The sequence below is a fragment of the Diabrotica undecimpunctata genome, chromosome 1, assembly GCF_040954645.1.
Source record: "Diabrotica undecimpunctata isolate CICGRU chromosome 1, icDiaUnde3, whole genome shotgun sequence".
NCBI classification, from domain to species: domain Eukaryota; kingdom Metazoa; phylum Arthropoda; class Insecta; order Coleoptera; family Chrysomelidae; genus Diabrotica; species Diabrotica undecimpunctata.
Genome location: NC_092803.1, coordinates 41775245 through 41796085, shown reverse-complemented (window position 1 = coordinate 41796085; position 20841 = coordinate 41775245). Strand labels below are relative to the sequence as shown.

Below are 20841 nucleotides of genomic sequence, written 5' to 3'. Positions count from 1 at the left end.
ATTAAAATTGCTATGACACTAACTAAATTATATTAACAAAATTTTGTACCTTTCTGTCACTGAATGCCTAAATGAACTGTTTTCCGCTATATAGATTATAATCACCAGTCAATGTCTTCTTCTCAGCTTCGGTTATCCTTGTTTTTGTGAAATTACTTTTTCCAATTATCAGCTTCCACCAATTTAAGATATTTTTCTTCACCAGCATTTATAAACCACCAAGCAAACCAGCAAACAGCATTTATATTTATTCTTCTTTTCAATATACCAATATCCAATCACCAAATATATTATATAAATTTAATTTTCAATTAATACTTCTAGCATTATCCAATCACCATTTATACATAACATAATTTTTAATCTTCAATAATATTTTCTTTATACTGTTTCTTAATCTTCATTTAACTCACTATATTGAACAATTGGACCTTCTGACTATCTTGAACTTACTGATTGACTGCTCTAACTAACTTTCATACTAAAACTGGACATCTTGAAACCAAATCACCGAGTATTTATATCTTTTTTCATGTTCCAGAATCATCTAGCAAGAAATCATGTTCGATTTGTTCCATCTCTTACATGTCTGAATTTTCTGGAACAATCCATTTGGCAAACAAGGCCATCTCCGGTGATCTAGAGAATTCCTTACTTTTCTATCGAGAAATTTGTTGACATTTAGGCTTTTCAGATCAGAATATACACTTAAATTAGTAACTTAACATTCTAATTTAATAAACTACACATTTTAAACAACATATTATTATAACCCCACTTTATATTCGCAACCATTCCTTAAACGTCACTTTATAGAGTATTTTTGGTTGCCTAATCACATGGCTCACTTAAATATATCTACATTATAATTACTAAAATACAACTTTTTACAATTATTATATGCTAATTTCTTAAAAATGCCCTCACATAAATATATTTTTATAAAATTCTCTAGTATATAACTTATTAAAATAACCAAATACTTTTTATATCTAATATTATCTAGTAGTGTAACTTATAAATTATTTTCTATAAACACCAATCATATCAATATATATATATATATATATATATATATATATATATATATATATATATATATATATATATATATATATATATATATATATATATATATATGTTTAGAGTAAAAGTTTCTTCAGTTAGTACAGCTAAATTTTTTGTATTGTATATGATGAAAGATGTAGAATTCATTTTTATAGATTAATTGTAATATCGTTATATTTGATTTTTTTCAAACGATTTTAACAAACCACTGTATATCTCAGACATGCCTTAAATTATATATACTACTACTACTAAGGATTTCCACAGTTTTCACTGTCTTCCTTCACTCAGCCGTTTTCTTCAATTTTCCCTGTCATTCCAGTCTCCATCTCGCAGGGTTCTTTTCTCCATAGCCTCGTCGATTTCATCTCTGAATGACCTTCGGGGTCTTCCTCTCTTTCTTCTTCCAATCGGGCTCCATTCTGTGATTTTGTTTATCCAGCGTCCTCTGTCCGCTCTTCTGACGTGGCCGTACCGGGATAGTCTCTTCTCCTCTATATAGTCGATTATGTCTGCTTGCACTCCCATTCTCCGCTTAATCTCTGCGTTTTCAATTCTGTCTCTTTTTGTAAGTCTACAGCTTCTCCTCAGAAACACCATTTCTACTGCTCTTATTCTACCTCTATTTCTCTTGTTTATTGTCCAGTTTTCGGACCCATATGTCAGGATACTTCTTGTCAGGGTATTATATATTCTCTTTTTTGTCTTTATCGTAATGTTCTTATCCCACAACACTGAGTTTAGTTGTCTTATAGAGTTTCTTGTTTGTCTCAGTCTGTTGTTTATATCTTCTTCTGTTGTTCCCTGGTTCGATATTATGGTTCCTAAATACTTGAATTTATAAATAATAATAGTCTCCCGTTTTATACCGCTCGCGGCTTTGGGAGTATAGCAGGGTAGTCTGCTATATCTAGGGCCTACGGTATACAAGGAAGGTAACATGGCCAGTGCTACGCTTCAACCGCCTATTATTACCCCTGGTTTTACCCAAGGTACTCATTTTATTCAGGCTGAGTCGACCTGGAACCTATAGACATTTTTAAAAATGTTTAGTTGTTCTTGCCGGCGGTAGGATTCGAACTCCGGACCACCAGCATGCGAGGAAAGCATCCTACCGCTTGCGCTACGCAGGCCCATACTTGAATTTATCTGTTCCATTTATTTGTCTTCCCTCGTCTATCTCTAGGTTTCTCATATTCTTGTTTTCTGTTGTTAGGTATTCGGTTTTCTCTAAGTTTATTTCCATTCCGTTGTTTTTATATTCTTCTTCTAGTTTTCTGAGCATAAAGCTGAGATCTTCTTCATCTTGTGCGATGACTACTTGATCGTCGGCAAAACTTAAGGTGTATAGGTATTCGTCTCTTACTGGTATGCCCATTCCTTCGCACTTTCTCCTCCATGGTTTGAGTGTCTTTTCCAAGAATATTTTAAACAGAGTAGAGGACGTAGCACAGCCTTGTAGAAGTCCTTTTGTCGTCTTAAAGGGATTGTAGGCTTTATTTCCACATTTAATAGCTACTTTGTTTTCTTTGTATAGTGCTTTAACTGCTTTTATTAGTGTTTGTCGGATTCCGAGATCATTCATTGCTTCCCATAATTTGACTCTAGGTATTGAGTCATATGCTTTCTTTAGATCAACAAAGGCCAGATGGACCGGTCTACCTTTTGCCATTTTCTTCTCTATCAGTGTTCTAATGTGTACGTATGATCTAGGCATGATTTTCCTACTGTGAACCCTGCTTGGTCTTCTCCAATTTTTCCTATTATTTCAGTTTCTAGTTTTTCCTTAATAATTTTCCCGTGAAGTCTACCTACCGACGATATTATGCTAATTCCTCTATAGTTATCACATTTTTTCCTATTTCCTTTCTTATGTATGGATGTGATGTATGCTTGTGTCCATTCCGCAGGTATTTCTTCTCCATTTAGTCCTCTTTCGAACATTCTATGTAGCATGCGGAATAACTTTTCCGTTCCGTTTTTAATTAGTTCGTTTGGTATTCCTCCGGGTCCTTTGGCTTTTTTGTTCTTCAATGTCTTGATTGCTCTCTTAACTTCTGCCAGGCTTATTTCTATCTGGTCGTATGCCCCATTTCCTGCATGTTCTATATTCTCTTCCTGAAATTGGGGACGGTTTTCTGTAAGTAGTTCTACGTAGTATTCTTGCCACTCGTTTTCACTACTTTTGCCGATCTGGGTTTTATCTGTCTTATTTCGTTGAAGTGCTTTTAATATTCGCCATGATTCTGAATTTCTCGTTCCTCCGATATGTCGTTCTATCTCTGTGCATGCTTGTTCCCATCGTTCGTTCTTTTCATTTGTTACTTTTTTCTTTACCTCTCTGTTTTTCGCTCTATATAGGTCTAAGTCTTCCTGTTTTTTGGTGTTTAGGTATTTTATGTGTAGTTTTTTCTTTTCTTTTATGCATTTCAATGTGTCTTCCCTTAATTTGATATTCTGATGGATGTTCCTTTGGTCGTCTTCTCCAAGAGCTTCTAAGGCCGCTGAAATCAGGCAGGTTTTTATGTGTTCATGCATTTCATCTAACGTGTCATATCTGAATTCTTCTAGTTTTTGGTCTAGTCTTCTTTTGTATAAATCTTTTATTGATTCTTCCTGCAATAGATGTAATTTGAGCCTCTTTTCGTTTATTGTCGTTCCCGTTGTAACAATCGATGTATGTTTTTGTTTTATCCAGATATAGGGAAATTCCATCCATGCCACCACAAGTTTGTGATCTGTTCCACACTCTGCCCCTCTTTTCACTCTAAATAAATTATATATATATATATATATATATATATATATATACATATATATATATATATATATATATATATATATATATATATATATGTAGATACGTTTATTCATATTTTTAACGTCAGTGTTCCCTTTCTACCTTCAAAAATAAATCTAGAGAGATTCTCATTAAGTCCCAAAACGTTATTCGAGAAGAAGAAAGAAAACCAGATGATATTCTTTAAGTTGATTACGTTAAACAAAAGACACGGACGAAATTTGCCGTTTATATAATAAAGGATACACGCCGGAAACGTAACTCAATAAGACGAAGATACAGGGAGTTGAATGGAAAGCTAATGACTCCCTTTTGGTACACAATTTATACAAACTTTAAAAGCGAATTAAGGCTGCTCCATATTCTGTGATCTCTGTTATTCAGTCTAACAGAGTTAGAGATTGAACGAGTTTATATTTATACGCGTTTGAGAGATATGTGTGATTGATTCTGAAATGGATATTAATAATTAGGTTATGGAAGACTCAACACCCGAAATAAACATACTCCTAAGATTCAATAGAGTATGTATATATATAGTAGTTGAAAATTATATTTACCTTATTGGAAATACATGAAAAGTTGAATATTTTTTGAAATAACACAATTTTACATCATTAATTCGTGATTTTTAAAATAGTTATCGACATATTTGTGTATCTAGTAACTAATGCAACAAATATTTGTACTAATGGCCGGATTCTACCGTATGTATAGGATGTTATTATATTTTATTGATAATTCTCTGCCTCATAGTAGTTTCGTTAATTTATAAATTTTAATAAAAGGGCATGAAAACTTTGAAATTAAAATTAACATTGGAAAACACATGTTTTGTCCCATCTATTATTTTCACTATTTCTTCTGTATTTTAATGAGTAGAATTCAAATATACAATTAAAAATAGTCTACCATATAAGGTTTTCTATTAAAAATTTTACTTTATTTTTTAGTTTTACGTATTTTTTGAAATTTCAATATGAAAAATAACTTACTTATAGTACTTAAGTTTTAATAAATTTCCTGCACAAATAGTGTATTTAACCATCGTGGAACATTTAGATGAATACATGTATCTGTTTGAAAATGTAAAAATAAATAAATAAAACCAGACAATGAAAATAATTAGAAGAGTAAGAATAGCATGGCCTTTGGAAAGCTGTCTTATTTACTGCGTAATAAAAAAATACCTCACAAACTTCAAACCCAAGCATTTATTGCTTGTATCCTTCCTGTCCTAACATATGGAGTTTAGACATTGGCATTTAAACAAGCAAGTCTGGAAAAGTTGAGAAAAACTCAAAGAGCCATGGAACAACAAATGCTGGGCATTTCACTTCGAGAACATTAAACTATTTTATCAATTAGAGAGAAAACCCATGTAAAAGACATTATTGAACAAGCAGCTTCATTGAAATGGATGTGGACTGGACACAGCGAACGCCTCGAGGATTGTAGATGAAACAAAAATTCGGTGTTGAAGACCTTATAGAGCAAAGATATCACGAGGAAGGGCTCAAATGCGGAGGAGCGATGACACTAAAAGTGTTACAGAAGCAACCTGGAAACTTCTGGCACGGATCAGAGAAGCAAGAAAGGAAATGGGAGAGGCCTATATTCAAACTATCGAATAGAAAAAAAGGTTTTAAAACAATTTACATTAAATCGTATAGAAAACAGTACATAGCTTAAGCTAAATTGTATCAACTATATAAAACTCGTTGATGTGAAACGCTGTCAGTTAAATATGGCAGTAAATATGACAATACCCATTATATATAAACCCATTATAAAATCACTATTTGGATATGACTAAAAATGTATTTTAACGGTTAATTTCTTAGAAATATTTTTGTTATAGGTGCCTTCTTAATCCCATACACGATCATGTTGATCTTTGGAGGACTTCCACTCTTCTATATGGAGTTGGCATTAGGACAGTTCCACAGAAGTGGTTGTCTCACTATCTGGAAACGAATATGTCCAGCTTTGAAAGGTAAGATACTGATATATATATATATATATATATATATATATATATATATATATATATATATATATATATATATATATATATATATATAATGAGTAAGCTCCAAAAGAACTAAATCTGTTGGTCACGAGGATATCGGTCAAAGGAGAAATAATAAAAGGAAAATCACAGTTCCATTCCTATATTTGAAGACGTTTTGCTATTGTATTTACAAGCTTCATCAGTTCAATCTAAAAGAATACAATGGTGGTAGGCAAGAATATAAAACATGGAAAAAGAACTTACGAATGGTGAGTGAAGAATGATAAGGTGATAACAACGAGAAAAAATTTTACTTTAAAAGTGAAAGAAATGAATAAAAACTACTACGAAGCACTATAAAAACCCGTCACATTGCACGTAAAAAAACTTTTAACAGTAAGGTGTAGAGATAAAAACAAAAAATTGACTAAACACACCGGCACGGAGCTGTTGTTATAACAAAGTTAACATTTAAAAAAGATTTTATACTTCACTTTAGGGCGCATCTCAAAATTAAAGAGTTCTAACCGGAAAACAAATGTCAAGTTACCGAATTCTGTAACAAAATGAGTTTTAGAAGGCTAAGAGAATCCCTTCGGTGAGAAGGATGTGTCAACCTATGAACCCTAAAACTGAAAGCTTGTACGAGGTTGTATTTGTATCTCATCGCATGGCATGAGTGGTAATTAAGAAATGGCTAGTAACCGTTTTCTTAATTATCACAGAATTCTCATCCATTATATGTAATTAATAAATTTCTTTTCTCTACCAGCTACACCCTGTCCAGGCACAGTTTGAATGACAATAGTCAAGTACAGGGCCAACCTGACATCTCAGTAGGCACACTAGATAACGACTCCCATAACGTTCCTTCTTCCCTTATACGTTACTACTCTCTCCCTTATTTCCCTCATTTGACTAAGAAACACGTAAAACTTCAAGCACCAGTGAAAGTTGGAGTTAAAAATGTCAGATCAGTTGGTAAACTGTTCTCTAAAACCAAAACTCCTCTAAACTCGTTGGAAAAGATTAATGTGGTTTATAATATCCCCTGTATGGATTGTAACCTATGTTACATTGGCCAGACTCGTAGATCCCTTAAAGGTCGACTAACTTCTCACAAGAGTAATATTAGATGCCAAAAACATTTCAGTGCCTTAGCACAACACATTCTTACGTCTGACCACCGATCAGATTATGAACAGGTCAAAATTCTTTGTACAGAAAGCAACCATTTCAAGAAAAGCTTCCTAGAAATGTGCCACATTTTCCTCAATCCTTCCACCATAAATAAACGTACTGACATCGACAACCTCAGTTTATTATACCATTCTCTTCTTTCCAACATCAAATGAGAAAATGTTTTCGACGTTCTTTTGCCTCTAAACTGTTTCATCTCCTTCTCCTTTGATCATTTATCATCACATCCCAGCTACCTATCAACCCTCTTTTTATTCCCCCTTGATACTTCCTTATACCTTATACTACCCTTATACTACCCAACTTTTATACATTTATACTGATTCATTTCTAATTCATATTTAAACCTTTACTTATTTTACAATCTATATTCTCCTTCCTTGACTAAATCGCCATAATAAATTTCAGACTTCAACCTTTCTTCACTACATATTGGTTTTGTAGACATTTCCACTCAAAATTTTATTTCCTTCAGCGTCCTTTGCGTTGTTGGTTTGCGCTCTTGTGTATTGCGCCTACTCGTCTCACACTCCAATAAGTTGTCTCAACACACAACCATGAAAGACACACAACGACTTCAACGTAAATGGCGGTAACTTGACATTCGTTTTCCGGTTAGAACTCTTTAATTTGAGATGCGCCCTAAAGTGAAGTATAAAATCTTTTTTAAATGTTAACTTTGTAATAACAACAGCTCCGTGCCGGTGTTTTGTCAATTTTTTGTTTTTATCTCTACACCTTACTGTTAAAAGTTTCACTACTACTGCTTCGTAGTAGTTTTTATTCATTTCTTTCACTTTTAAAGTAACATTTTTTCTCGTTGTTATACATGAATGCTACTACATATGAACATTTAGCTACTATTTTAACGACACCATTTTAATATTTTGACCACGGTTACCAAGAGAATGGTGTGTTTGTTTTACACCTTATCATTCTTCACTCACCATTCGTAAGTTCTTTTTCCATGTTTTATATTCTTGCCTACCACCATTGTATTCTTTTAGATTGAACTGATGAAGCTTGTGAATACAATAAGCGAAACGTCTTCAAATATAGGAATGGAACTGTGATTTCCTTTTATTATTTCTCTTTTGACCGATATCCTCGTGACCAAAAGATTTAGTTCTTTTGGATTTTGGAACTTACTCATTGAATAATTGTTTGACGGTCGTACTACAGTTTTACAAACATAACCCAACTTAACAACTTGTTGGTTATATTCTTCGCACAATGTTTTAAATATATATTTTTTTAATATTTTCCGGAGTGGAAATCAAAACGTCAAACGTTATTAACAATGTATTTTTCATTTCAGTCAATTGTGGCTTAACCCCATATAAACATAATATTTAATGTTCTCGAATATTCCTTCATTCATCATTTATACTTGCTTTCGTTGAATTTTATTCCAGATATTGTTTTAAGAGTTTTGTTTAAAGATTTCTTACAATTTCTTATATTTTACATTAATTTTTATATTATACATATATACGTATTTTATATAATACACACGACTTTAAGATTGATAAAATATTTTTGTAAAATTGATAAATAATATCTTATTCGTATGGGATCACCATTATTTCACATTTTAACCTTTTTTTAAAGAAAAGTATTAGTTTTAGTATAACTGTTTTAGTTTTAACTATTGTGTAATAAAATTTTGTTTTACAGTTGCTTAAGACACATAAAAATCAGGTAAATCCACATTAATTCTCTATCTCTACTCAATAAAACTGAGTAGTTTTTATTGATACATACAATGAACCATTCTTTCTCAAACTTGGCAATCGTACGACAATCACAAAACTAAATTCCAACTTAGCGACAATGAACAACGACCTCATTGAACCCAACAATGTCATCGAAGGGAAAATAATGGCCTCGAGATTCCGAAAAGGTTTCTACAAGTGGATCCATTGTTTGCAAACGTTATCACAATTTGTTAGGAATCCTTTTCTGATAATTAAACGTTGAAAAATCTATTCAATCGACGCTGGACTAAAACTTGTTTACAATCAAGTTCCAGGTTATTGAATTGAACAAGGGCGGGGATGGTTGTTAATTAGCCAGTTTATAAAAAATTACATTTTATAACTTCTGAAAAAGTATCCATTTTTGCAAGATAGTTAAAATACTATATGTAGCTTATGCAAATTATTTCTTTTATGTATCTATAAAAACTATAAAAAAATAATTTATATTTTGTTTGCAGAAAAAAACTATTAATGTTCAAAACAATTTTAAAGCGATCTAGATTCATTATAATATATAAATCAGTACACAAATCAATATATTATAATTGAGAAAATGAATACCTATAAATACTTTATTAACAATAACTATTGCAGTTCGTCTTAATACATGATACTATAACCACAATATATTGCTTAAAAAAATTCTGTTACTGCAATATACTGTGCTATAACTAACAAGATAAGTCAACGCGCATGTTCTTGCATCTCTCTCGCACACCCGTGACGTAAGCACGAGAGAACTTTAATTATGCCAAGTTAAATGCTCTAACTGTTGCTATCCTGTGTGCTTTAAAACGTAGTGAATGATATTTTTATTTATTCATTGATGTAGTAAAGATTTTGTATATTATATTGTTATATAAATTTGTGGTGAAATAAAATGTGACGAAAACATTCAGTTTACTGTATTAATATCACCTTATTTATTTATCGTACTCAACTTCCTCTCGACTACCTGTAGCTACTTTATAAATAAGACTAATTATTTGGTTGCCATAATGTATTGTGCAGTGGTGGGTTATTTAAACAATTATAATGAAAAAGTAAAACTTTTTCGAAGTGTCGTTTTTTTGTGTTTCCTAGAGATAAACAAATACGTAAAGTATGGACCTTCAAGTGTTTTAGCCAGAGAAATTTAAAGTACAAACCGCGAGAATATGATCAAAACATTTTACAGAAGCTGACTATTGTTTAAAAGAAAAACTATTGAGATTGCCTGACAAACAATGGAATATTGCTACTAATTGCTGGAATAATAGTATAATTAATTATGAAATTCTCACTGAAGAGATCTTACCTTCCTAGTGGTGATACAGAAATTAACCCTGAAGATTTAATTGACAGTCATCAATATTTTATTAATTCGAATATAAAAGACCTGGAATGGGATGCATTGGACAATTTAGCCGGTTTCATTGCATTTAAGTTAGAAAAAAAAGAAATACTTGGATATATTCCGGACGCTAACGATAAATCATTTACTTTGGTAAACCACGTTTCTGAGGGTGGTTTACTCAAACCAACACTGGAATTTGTAACTAAATGTAGTGAACTGGAACATATTCTTCGTAGTTACAATGGCAACACATTAAAAATAACAAAAAAAATATTTAAAAAATGTAAATGTTAGCGAAGATGTAAAATTACTTTTGAAGTTATACTTCTATACGCGCGCTCCACGTTGGAAATTTGTACGGGAGTGAATCGGTGAAATCATTACATATGTAAGATAATGAGTAAGAGAGAGACAGAAGATATATTTTCCCTCTCTTCCTCTCTCGAGAATAAAAATGTTCCTTTTGTATGTATATTTAATATTATATATATATATATATATATATATATATATATATATATATATATATATAATATTTATTAATATTATTATTTATGTGATATGTTTTGTATTATTTATTAAATGTTCATAATTATTTTAGTCTTTTGTATTTCAAAATAATAATCTCAATAAATCATTGTATGACTGAGAACTGTTAATTTTGAAATACGTTTGTGTCATGTCTAATTGGCAAATATTTCACGCGTTTGGTTCATATGCTGGAGTATGTGAGTTCTAATCCCAATATGAATTTCCTTTTTTATTTTTGAAACATTTAAAAACCCTACGTTAATTTTATTAAATATATGTAATATACGCAAAAATGCTAAATTTTAAAATAAAATGAAAATTTACAACATAATCCGAAATGTTGGTTTTTGAAGTTATACTTCTATACGCGTGTTCAACTTTGGACATTTGCACGGGAGTGAATCGAAAATTTGCACGGGAGTAACAAGCCTCGTTAGGCATGTTAAATTGTAAATTAAAACTTGTAAATATCTCAAGAAAGTTCAAATGTGTACTTATATACACAACAAACAACAAATTTATTTGGGGTGTGTGTAGTTGTGCTTCCTGGGTGTATGTGATTCCTGGCTGAATGTTGGGTGTTCTATTGTTATTTGGATGGCAGTTTTTCTGTCTTAGTTTTGAATAGATTTTTTCTTGCAGCTACTTATGGACTATGCAGCCTCTGTAATTCGTTGGATTATTTTCGTTACAGTTGACACATCTAACATTGGTATCTTAAGTTTTTCTAAAGCTATCTTTTGTAAAATAACTATCTGTGCATTTTACACAGTTTTTGGGCTTACAAGGCTTTTTGTGACAAAAATTGTTTGTGTGTCCATATCTTTGACATCGCAAGCACTGTGGTATCTCTCTGTTGGAGCATAGTGCTTCAAAAACTACATTTGAGTGCAGTAAGTGTTTAGTTGTATAAATGTTTTTATTATTTTCATTTTGTTTTAGATCTTTAAGAAACATAGGTAGTGATTTTTAGTAAATCTTTGTTTTATATTCCAGATGTTTGTGGTCTTGTGTCCTATGTCAGTTAAGGTTTTTTCTATGTCTTAATGTTTGTTGATAAGTGGATGTTTTTAGTACCATTTCAAATGTTTTAATTTGTTTAGTTTTATATGTAGGATATTGCGTGTTTTTCTCATTTAGGGCTGTTATGATTTTAGAGTAATGTTGTTAATCTTTAATCTCTATTTTTACTTCCTTAGTACTGATTTTAATACTGTATTTACCTAAAATTTCTTCTATATAACAGTGCCATGAGAAGATTTATATTTTCTACTCCAGTGACAAATATTGGTGATGGTTTGGGTTCTTTCGTGATGCCTTGCAACGATAATATTTTACCAACCACACGAGGTATTACTATTAAGGGTAGAAAATTGGAAACAGAAACCACTGGGGGTAAAGATAGGGCAAGCAAAATAATCGTTACTTGTGCGAACGGCACTCAGGGTTTGTTAGGAGAGCTGGGGTCGTCGGTAAATCGAAATAATTATTAGAAATGCAAAACATATCTTTTTCAAATGAAACTCAAAAAAGGGTTAGTTAAAAAAAATAAACCAAATACGGATACGATCTTTAAATGTACCTTTTAAGTACAGTGTTTTTATTCTACTAAGCTATAATTATTTTGCTTTAAGATCCCTGTTGTTCCAGCCTCTTCTCTATCTCTTTCAGTCTTTTTTACTAACACCACATCATAAGTATACATTAAACTCCAATGAACATTACATTATATTTTTCCTAATGGCTGGTACAATACTAATAAAAACAAAAGTACTGAGCTCTGATGGAACCTTACTTTGACATGTAATTTCCCGGTCTCTTCCGTACCTGTCTCTCACAATAGCTACATATTCACCACGAACTCCTTTCTTAGAAGATCAATGAGCGTTTGTATTTTTATTCTTATATTTTCAATTCTTTATATTATATATCAGCTAGGTAAAAATAAAAAATTTAACTGTGTGGATCTTTTTTGACTAAAGGTAAATTGATTTAGTTAATAAGTATTGCGTCTGTTAACTCTAATACACTATTGTTTAAAGCATTATATTATTTTTTTTAATAAAACAATTTTTTTCATACACCTTAAAAATTCATTTTTTTAGTAGCAATTATTGATTCTATGAAAAAAATGGAGGAGAATTAGAGTTTAATGTAAGCAGAATATAATGGGAAACAAGGTGTATCTCATTATATTCTTAACTGAATTTAATATTATTTCCATGATATAACCTCTCCTCCACCGCCATTACTTAAAATTTATAAAGTACGTGCACCATTTTTTGGAACTTTACTAAATATAAATATGAGAAAAAGTCTATGTGAACAAACAAAGTAAATATGGAATAGCGAAAATTTAACAGATATTATTATAAAACTGATAAACTAATAAATATATATAAAACTAATAAAACGAAACAGAAAAAAAGATAAAAGTATAAATAAGCAATACAACAGAGTTCCATCTCCTCGATTAAAATGATTAAGAAAAGAAAGACCAGTTCTTTTTTTATTTGAGAAAAAAAGTCGCATTCAGCTATAGATTATTAGCGACGAAACAATACATAATTTAAAATATTGTGGTACAATATAAGTATAAGGTTACATACATTATCTACAAAAACATATTAGATTTTATTGAATACATCAATTGTTTCTAAAAAGTCAATTAAATTTTTTTATTGCTTATTATTGTCAAGCAGGACTGATATATTTGTAAAATCAATACGTTCTTGTGTAAATTTTTTGCATTCAATAAGAATATGTCTGATAGTTAGTTTTTTTTTACAAGACTCACTAACAGATGGTTCATTTCTTGTGAACAAATATGACTAAGTAAGCCTGGTATGGCCTAGTCGTAGGTAGTTGAATACTGTTTGTTCATAACAACTTTTGTAAACGGTTTTGTTTTTTTTTACTGTATCTTTAATTTGCCTGAGTTTTTGAATTTGAATTTTGCCATTCATCAAGCCAGTTATTGAACACCATTTAATATAGTTTCTGAATCCTCACTAGTCACTGCACTACGCGCACTTAAGTCTACATCTTTATTTCTGCTAATGCCCACGTGGAAAGGAATCCAAATAAGTTTGACTATTCTACCATTTGTTGAGATAAGTAAAGCTCCAACTTGATTATGTTTTCAACCAAATAATTCAAATATATCCTTTGTACCAATGTTATCAAACTAAACGAATTAGAAAGAATCACTACTATAGTAATGTTATTGTCGTTAGAAATCTTAAGTGCTCTGTAGAGAGCGAATAATTCGGCTGTATATATACTATAATGTGGGAAAAGTGGAAATAGGTGCTTATTTAAATTAATAACGAAAGCCGCACCAACTCATTCATTGGTCTTCGAAGCGTCTGTAAATATATGATAGAAGTTTTGGTAGGGTTCCAATATATTTGACAAATTTGTTTTAATGAGAGAGTAAGGTATTTCTTTATTATTATAGCAGCTTAGGCTAATATTACATAATGAAATATTGATGAACCAAGAAGCTGAAGTCAAAAAACTCCGTAAAGTCAAAATTAAGTTCACGCAAGTATGTTCTGACTCTTCGTAATATGGTTTTCTCAAATTTGGTTTGGCATTTAACAGATTGCAATATTTATAATTGAAGGTATTACAAAAGTTTTTACAGTAGATAAATGAGGATAAATGCGAAAAAGCTAGTTTTCATTTGTCTGCAATAAAGAGAGATGGTTTGCCCAGTTCTGCGTAAATACTTTCTGTAGGTGTGCTCCTACATGTTCGCAATACCATTCTCAGACATTTCGTATAAATTACATCTAGAGTTTTTAAAAGAGTGTTTCTATCATATGTATAAGCAATACAACCATAGTCTAGTTTAGATCGAATTAAAGATTTGTATACTGATAATAACTGTCTTGGTCGGAAAACCACTTCTTATTTGACAGATTTCTTAAAAGTTTTAGTCTTGAGTGGTAAGTTAAATTTAACTGTTTTATATGTTCTTTTCATGACAGTTTGTTTTGCAAATGCATTCCCAAAAATTTTAAATTAGAACAGAAGGCTATTGATTTTCCATACAAAGTAATATTTGTGTTGAAATTTGTATTTGTTTTTAAGAAAATAATGCCTTTGGTTTTAGAAGTAGAAAATTCAAAGCCAGTGTTCAAAGACCAAGTATCTAATTTATTTATAAAGCATTGTAAAATTAACATCAAAGTTAAACTATCATATTAACAATAAGGTTTCAGCTTTGGAAGATTTTATAATAATGCAGTTTTTGTCGTCAGATAAATTGTAAAAAATTTTCCATTGGAATATAAAATCCAGGCCTTCTGTCACTTTATAGATCGACAAAGGTCGTTTGATCGTATAAAACTTGACGACGTAACTCACCTTCTATATAAGCAAATGATATTGTCAGATCTTATTAAAACAATCTAAAAATATATACAGCATAAACAAAATCCAGGTCCGAATTCAAATAAGTTGGTCGAGAGAAGCATACGTCATTCGTGGGCCCTTAACTACTTTGCTCCATTTAAATCTCTAGGTGAGGATAAAATATTTCCTGCCCTATTACAAACAGGATTGGACATTTTATTGCTCACCCTAATAAAACTCAGAGCAAGCATAGCACTAGATTCTATAGCAAAGACTTGGAGAACTGCAAATGTAATGTACATACACAAAAAAGGACGACAATACAACGCTCTACATAAAACTTACAGGCCCATCAGTCTTACATGATTCTATTAAAGAAAAAATTGAGGGTCTATTGAGCGATCATAAACTCAGTGGCAACCAGCGTGCTCATTAAGAAGAAAAATCAACAGAAACAGCAAAATTACCAATGGGCGAAATAGTTCAGAAAATCAATCACTCCATTAATAATGAAGAAATTACGTTAACTGCCTTTCTAGATATAGATGGCGCATTTAGTAATACACTACTAAATTCTCTTTATGATGCAGCAGCATCTAAATGAATATCCACTACCGCATGCAATTGTTTCAAAATAATGCTGATTCTAACAGACCTGCAAAGAGAGTAAATTGTAGCCAAAACTGATAAGGAGTGTCCACAGGGGGAGTGCTTTCTATCCTTCTGTAGTCACTTCTGGTGGATGACCTGATGTCGGTGCTTGACGCACAGGGGGTAAAAGTTCAGGCATATGTGGATGATCTAGTAATTATAGTAAGAAGAAAATAAGATAATGTTCTATCCAGCATACTCCAACCAACATTAAATATCCCTACTAGTTAGTTCAAGCGGAAAGAACCCTCTGTTAATCCTAGCAAAACAGTAGTAGTCAGTTTCACAAGAAAACGGAAACTAGATAACATCTAACTGTCCGCTCTATATGGAAAAAATGTCAAAGGGACGAATGAGATCAAATATCTAGGAGTAATACGAGATAAGTAGCTGACATGGAACGCCCATTTACAAACAATATCCAACAAAGCAAAGCTTTCACTTTGGACATGTCAACAAAAGACTAGCACAGAGAAGCTGGATAAACGTCAACGACAAGCATGCCTAATTATAACAGGAGCGAAGTCGACCACACCAACCGCCTCCATGGAGATCATATTTATATATGGATGAAGAAGGCGGATAAGATGGAAGAAAACAGGATAAAAGAATATCGGAATCAAATCTGGAAAGATAATTAAAATAATCCAGAGTTGGAAATGGTACCATATGCAATGCAAACTAAGTAAAACTTTAAAAAACAGTTTACCATTGTCTTTCCAGGAAGGGGCAAATGTGGGTATAATAAAACCAATCTCTTATTGGCAGATCAATGCTGGTATACAGACAACTTTAAAACTGATGATGGAGTTGAAGTTAAATTATACAGAGGGAAACCAAAACCAACCCTTTGTAATCACTTCACTATCTTCCATGTTTCTTTTTTGCTATAGAGATATTTTTGCAACACTATAAACAGTAGATACAGGTCTATAAAAATTGTATCAAATAACTAGTCGAAATTAAAGGCACTAGAATTAAATCAAATTGACTTAAGTTAGTTTGGAACTGTTAAGTTAGTTTGCAACTTAGAATTTGATTTGGATCGGAAAACGTCACAAAAAAACTTTACTCTGACTGCTTGAATATACTGATATTGAATGGAACAAAAATGTATACCTAATTGCCAGGGAAAAGGCAAAAGAAACATTAAGAGATCCAGTATCGTTGGAATAGCAACAAGAATATTGAAAAGAACCGTATCGGACTGTGTGGAACGGATGAAACGTAACCACGTGTTTGTTAAAAAGGTTCGGCTAAAAGGACAACTTTAACCGAAGGATAAGCCACAATAGACCGCTTAGGTCAGGTGGAAGGGTGGTTAAGCGCCAACTTATATTGATCCTAATCTAACAGTTTAACCATTGTCCTGTTTCAAATTCAAATAAACTAACCGAGCCGATTCTGGTCGAGATACTCAATAAACTCTCTTTTGTTTCACATCATTATGGACGAAATTATTTATAATGTTATTTATACATTTATGAAAATCTTCAAAAATTGTATGAGATGAAAACTTGAAGATGGCAAAATATTTAAGTAAGAAAAAATTTTAAACAAATTTGAGGAATACTGATGATATGTACTTACAGAAACAGATAATGACAAGGCAACAGAATAGAAGGATGTATTATTTTCACAATCTGACGCAAAAAATATCTAACGGCATATACTTTTAATAAGCATGGCAGTGGTGTTAGTTGTGTCTGATATAGAAAAGTCAAGACCATAAAACAAGCGATTAACAGAAATGTGTGAAATGAACATAGTCAGAAATATTACAAGAAAAACATTAGGAAATACAATGTAATAAAGATCTCAGGCAAAATTCTGATGGAACACATAGAACATAAACAATTGGATAATATATACAAATTGGATAATTGGTACAAATAGCACGACATAAATCACAAAACGATTTTAAAAATATGAAGTTCAAGAAAAATATAAAGTAATAACATGGTTATTTAATAAGAATGCTATTAAATCCGAATTTCTAAGACTATCAAAGATAAAAAAAAGAAAATTTGTCTCCAACCGTTTCCTTAAAGAAATATCAATCAATTTTGTTATAACCCGCCACTGGTATAGGTAAACACGTTCTCATAAATTGCCCCTGTGACGCATTTTTGATTGTTCAAATGATGAAAAGGTCGGAAACGTAAACCGAAAAAACCGGAAAAATAGCTGGACACTGAAACATACTTCACTTCTCTTCCTCCATCGATTTGACGCCAAAATCGGAGATGTAAACTTGATGATTTGATGGGTGTTATATTTAGAGCGAACACTTTTCGCGCGAAAGGTTTTTTATGATCTCGTAAATTTTAGGAATGTGGAAATCAATATTGGTAGGACAATACTTCTTGGTAGGATCTTATATTAACAGTACGTGAGTATAAAAGAACTATGGAAAGGTTATTAATTCATATATATATATATATATATATATATATATATATATATATATATATATATATATATATATATATATTAAAAAAATATATGCAGTAGTTTTCATTAAAACAGGTAAATAATTAAACTATAATTATATTGTAATGGCATGTCTGGCTAACAGTACTGTTTGCGAGACATGCCTCGTCCGCCCGTCTTATATTTTACATAGAGAATATTTGGTTAAAAGTAATAATATTTGACCTTTGCTGATTGAATAAAAAGGATTAGTTTAATATTTTATCATTATACTATTTTTATCTGGGGGAAGGAAAAAATATAAAAGATTAAAGAGGTAGGATGATTTTAATATCTGGAAGCGAAATTCACAATGAGACTTGATATGTAAGAAGTAATCTAAAAGAAAACTATTGCTGGCAATTGTTTTATCTTTCCTTTAAACAAACTATCAAGAAGTAAAAGTGTATACCATAGAGCTAAAGTGATTAAAAATCAGTGATAAGACAGTTATGGTCCAAGTGCCAGTTTTTCCACAGAAGTCTACGGAGTTTTCTTTTCGTTGTATTTAATACGTAAGTTATTGGTGTTTGGTATCGCCACATCAATCAGTGTTGTTTGACCAGTAAGTTTATTAACTAGTATGAGATCCTGTCTATTATGCGCCACTATTTGGTCTTTCCTTTAAACAAACTATCAAGAAGTAAAAGTGTATACAATAGAGCTAAAGTGATTAAAAATCAGTGATAAGACAGTTATGGTCCAAGTGCCAGTTTTTCCACAGAAGTCCACGGAGTTTTCTTTTCGTTGTATTTAATACGTAAGTTATTGGTGTTTGGTATCGCCACATCAATAAGTGTTGTTTGACTAGTAAGTTTATTAACTAGTATGAGATCCTGTCTATTATGCGCCACTATTTGGTCTTTCCTTTAAACAAACTATCAAGAAGTAAAAGTGTATACAATAGAGCTAAAGTGATTAAAAATCAGTGATAAGACAGTTATGGTCCAAGTGCCAGTTTTTCCACAGAAGTCCACGGAGTTTTCTTTTCGTTGTATTTAATACGTAAGTTATTGGTGTTTGGTATCGCCACATCAATAAGTGTTGTTTGACTAGTAAGTTTATTAACTAGTATGAGATTTTGTCTATTATGCGCCACTATTTGGTCTGTGAGCACAGTGCGGTCCCAGTATAGCTTGTAGTTGTCATTTTCAAGCAAGCTGTCAGGGACGTATTGATAATAAGGAAGATGGTCGGTTTGGAGAAGTCCCAAGTAAAGTGTATTATTATTATCCAGATTTAGCCATACGGCTCACACTCCCTCTAAGGGGAAAAATCACTCATCCCAGATACCTACGGTATCAAAAGGATTGAGCTCTGGTGGGATTCTTTCCGTGTTATCGAGCCCTAGGTGACTTGGTATGCTCGAGTATCTCCCAAAAATTTTCGTTCACATCTGGACGTTGAGAGCAGTACAGCTTTCTGCATGGTCTTGTAGAGATGTTCATTCAGACCTAGCTTTTTTATGTTTTCTAGGAGGTTCTTCGGAATGACTCCAGTAGTAGAAAGAATAATAGGTATTGTCTGGGTACTTTCCATTCTCCACTATCTTCGTATTTGAATTTCCAAATCCCTGTACTTCGCGATCTTTTCGTTCTATTTAACACAAAGATTATTGTTGTTGGGTATCGCCACATCAATTAGTGTTGTTTGTCTCTTTAGTTTATTAACTAGTATGAGATCTGGTCTATTATGTGCCACTGTTTGGTTTGTGAGCACCGTGTGGTCCCAGTATAGCTTGTAGTTATCATTCTCAAGTATACTTTCAGGAACGTATTGATAATATGGTTTGATGAGATGGTTTGTTTGGAGAAGTCCCAGTTTAATGGCTATCTCTTGATGAAGGATCTTTCTTACTAAGTCGTGCCGTTCCTTATATTCAGTTGCAGCAAATGCCTGGCAGCCCCCTGGTAAGATGTTGGATGGTTTCTTGAGCTTGACATCCATATCGGCATTTGTCATTTTGGACCTGAGGGTCTTTGACGATAAATTTCAGGTAATTTTTGGTTAGTATAACCTGCTCCTTAATGGCGAGTAATGAACCTTCTGTTTTAGGGAACCACTTTCCTGATGTCAGCCAATAGTTCGATGCTTTACTGTCGACATGGTGTTGACTGACCTCATTAGGATGTCGCCCGTGAAGAGGTTTACCCATCCAGGTGCGCATTTTTTCGTCCTTACTAAGATGGTTTATGCGCATTTCTGGTTCTCTCAGTTTGATCGGTGTTGTATTATCTACTATACAAATCGCGCGATGTAGAGTAGATGTCTCAGCCTGCACCTGAAAATAAGTTCTTAAATTAGTAATGTGTTTTTCTAGTTTCTCACTTATATCCATAAGTCCTCGATCTCTTAAATACCGCGGTAATGTCGTTTTTTCTACTGCACTTCGAGGATGGTGTTTCTGTGCTTTTGTGAGGTGTGTTCGTACTTTTCGCTGAAGATTTTCTATATCAGTTTGTGTCCACTTAACAATACCAAATAGTAGCTAAGCGCGGAACATGCATAGGTGTTTAGTGCCTTAAATAAATTTTTACTAATAAGGTGTGAACAAAACAGCCGTTTTATGCTTCGTATAAACCCAGTAGTTATCTTAGTTTTTATTTGCTTATGGTCAATCTTCCGCGCTTGCTTTATTCCGAGGTAT

At 32.2% G+C, this 20841-nt stretch overlaps 1 protein-coding gene across 1 annotated transcript in view; it reads left to right on the top strand.

The window, feature by feature from the left end:
* Nucleotides 1-20841, top strand: part of SerT (Serotonin transporter) — a 110395-nt gene that overhangs the window by 17019 nt on the left and 72535 nt on the right. The window contains exon 2 of the mRNA XM_072541635.1: nucleotides 5730-5864. Within this exon, the coding sequence (XP_072397736.1) occupies nucleotides 5730-5864 (135 nt within the window). The remainder of the gene's footprint in view (nucleotides 1-5729; nucleotides 5865-20841) is intronic.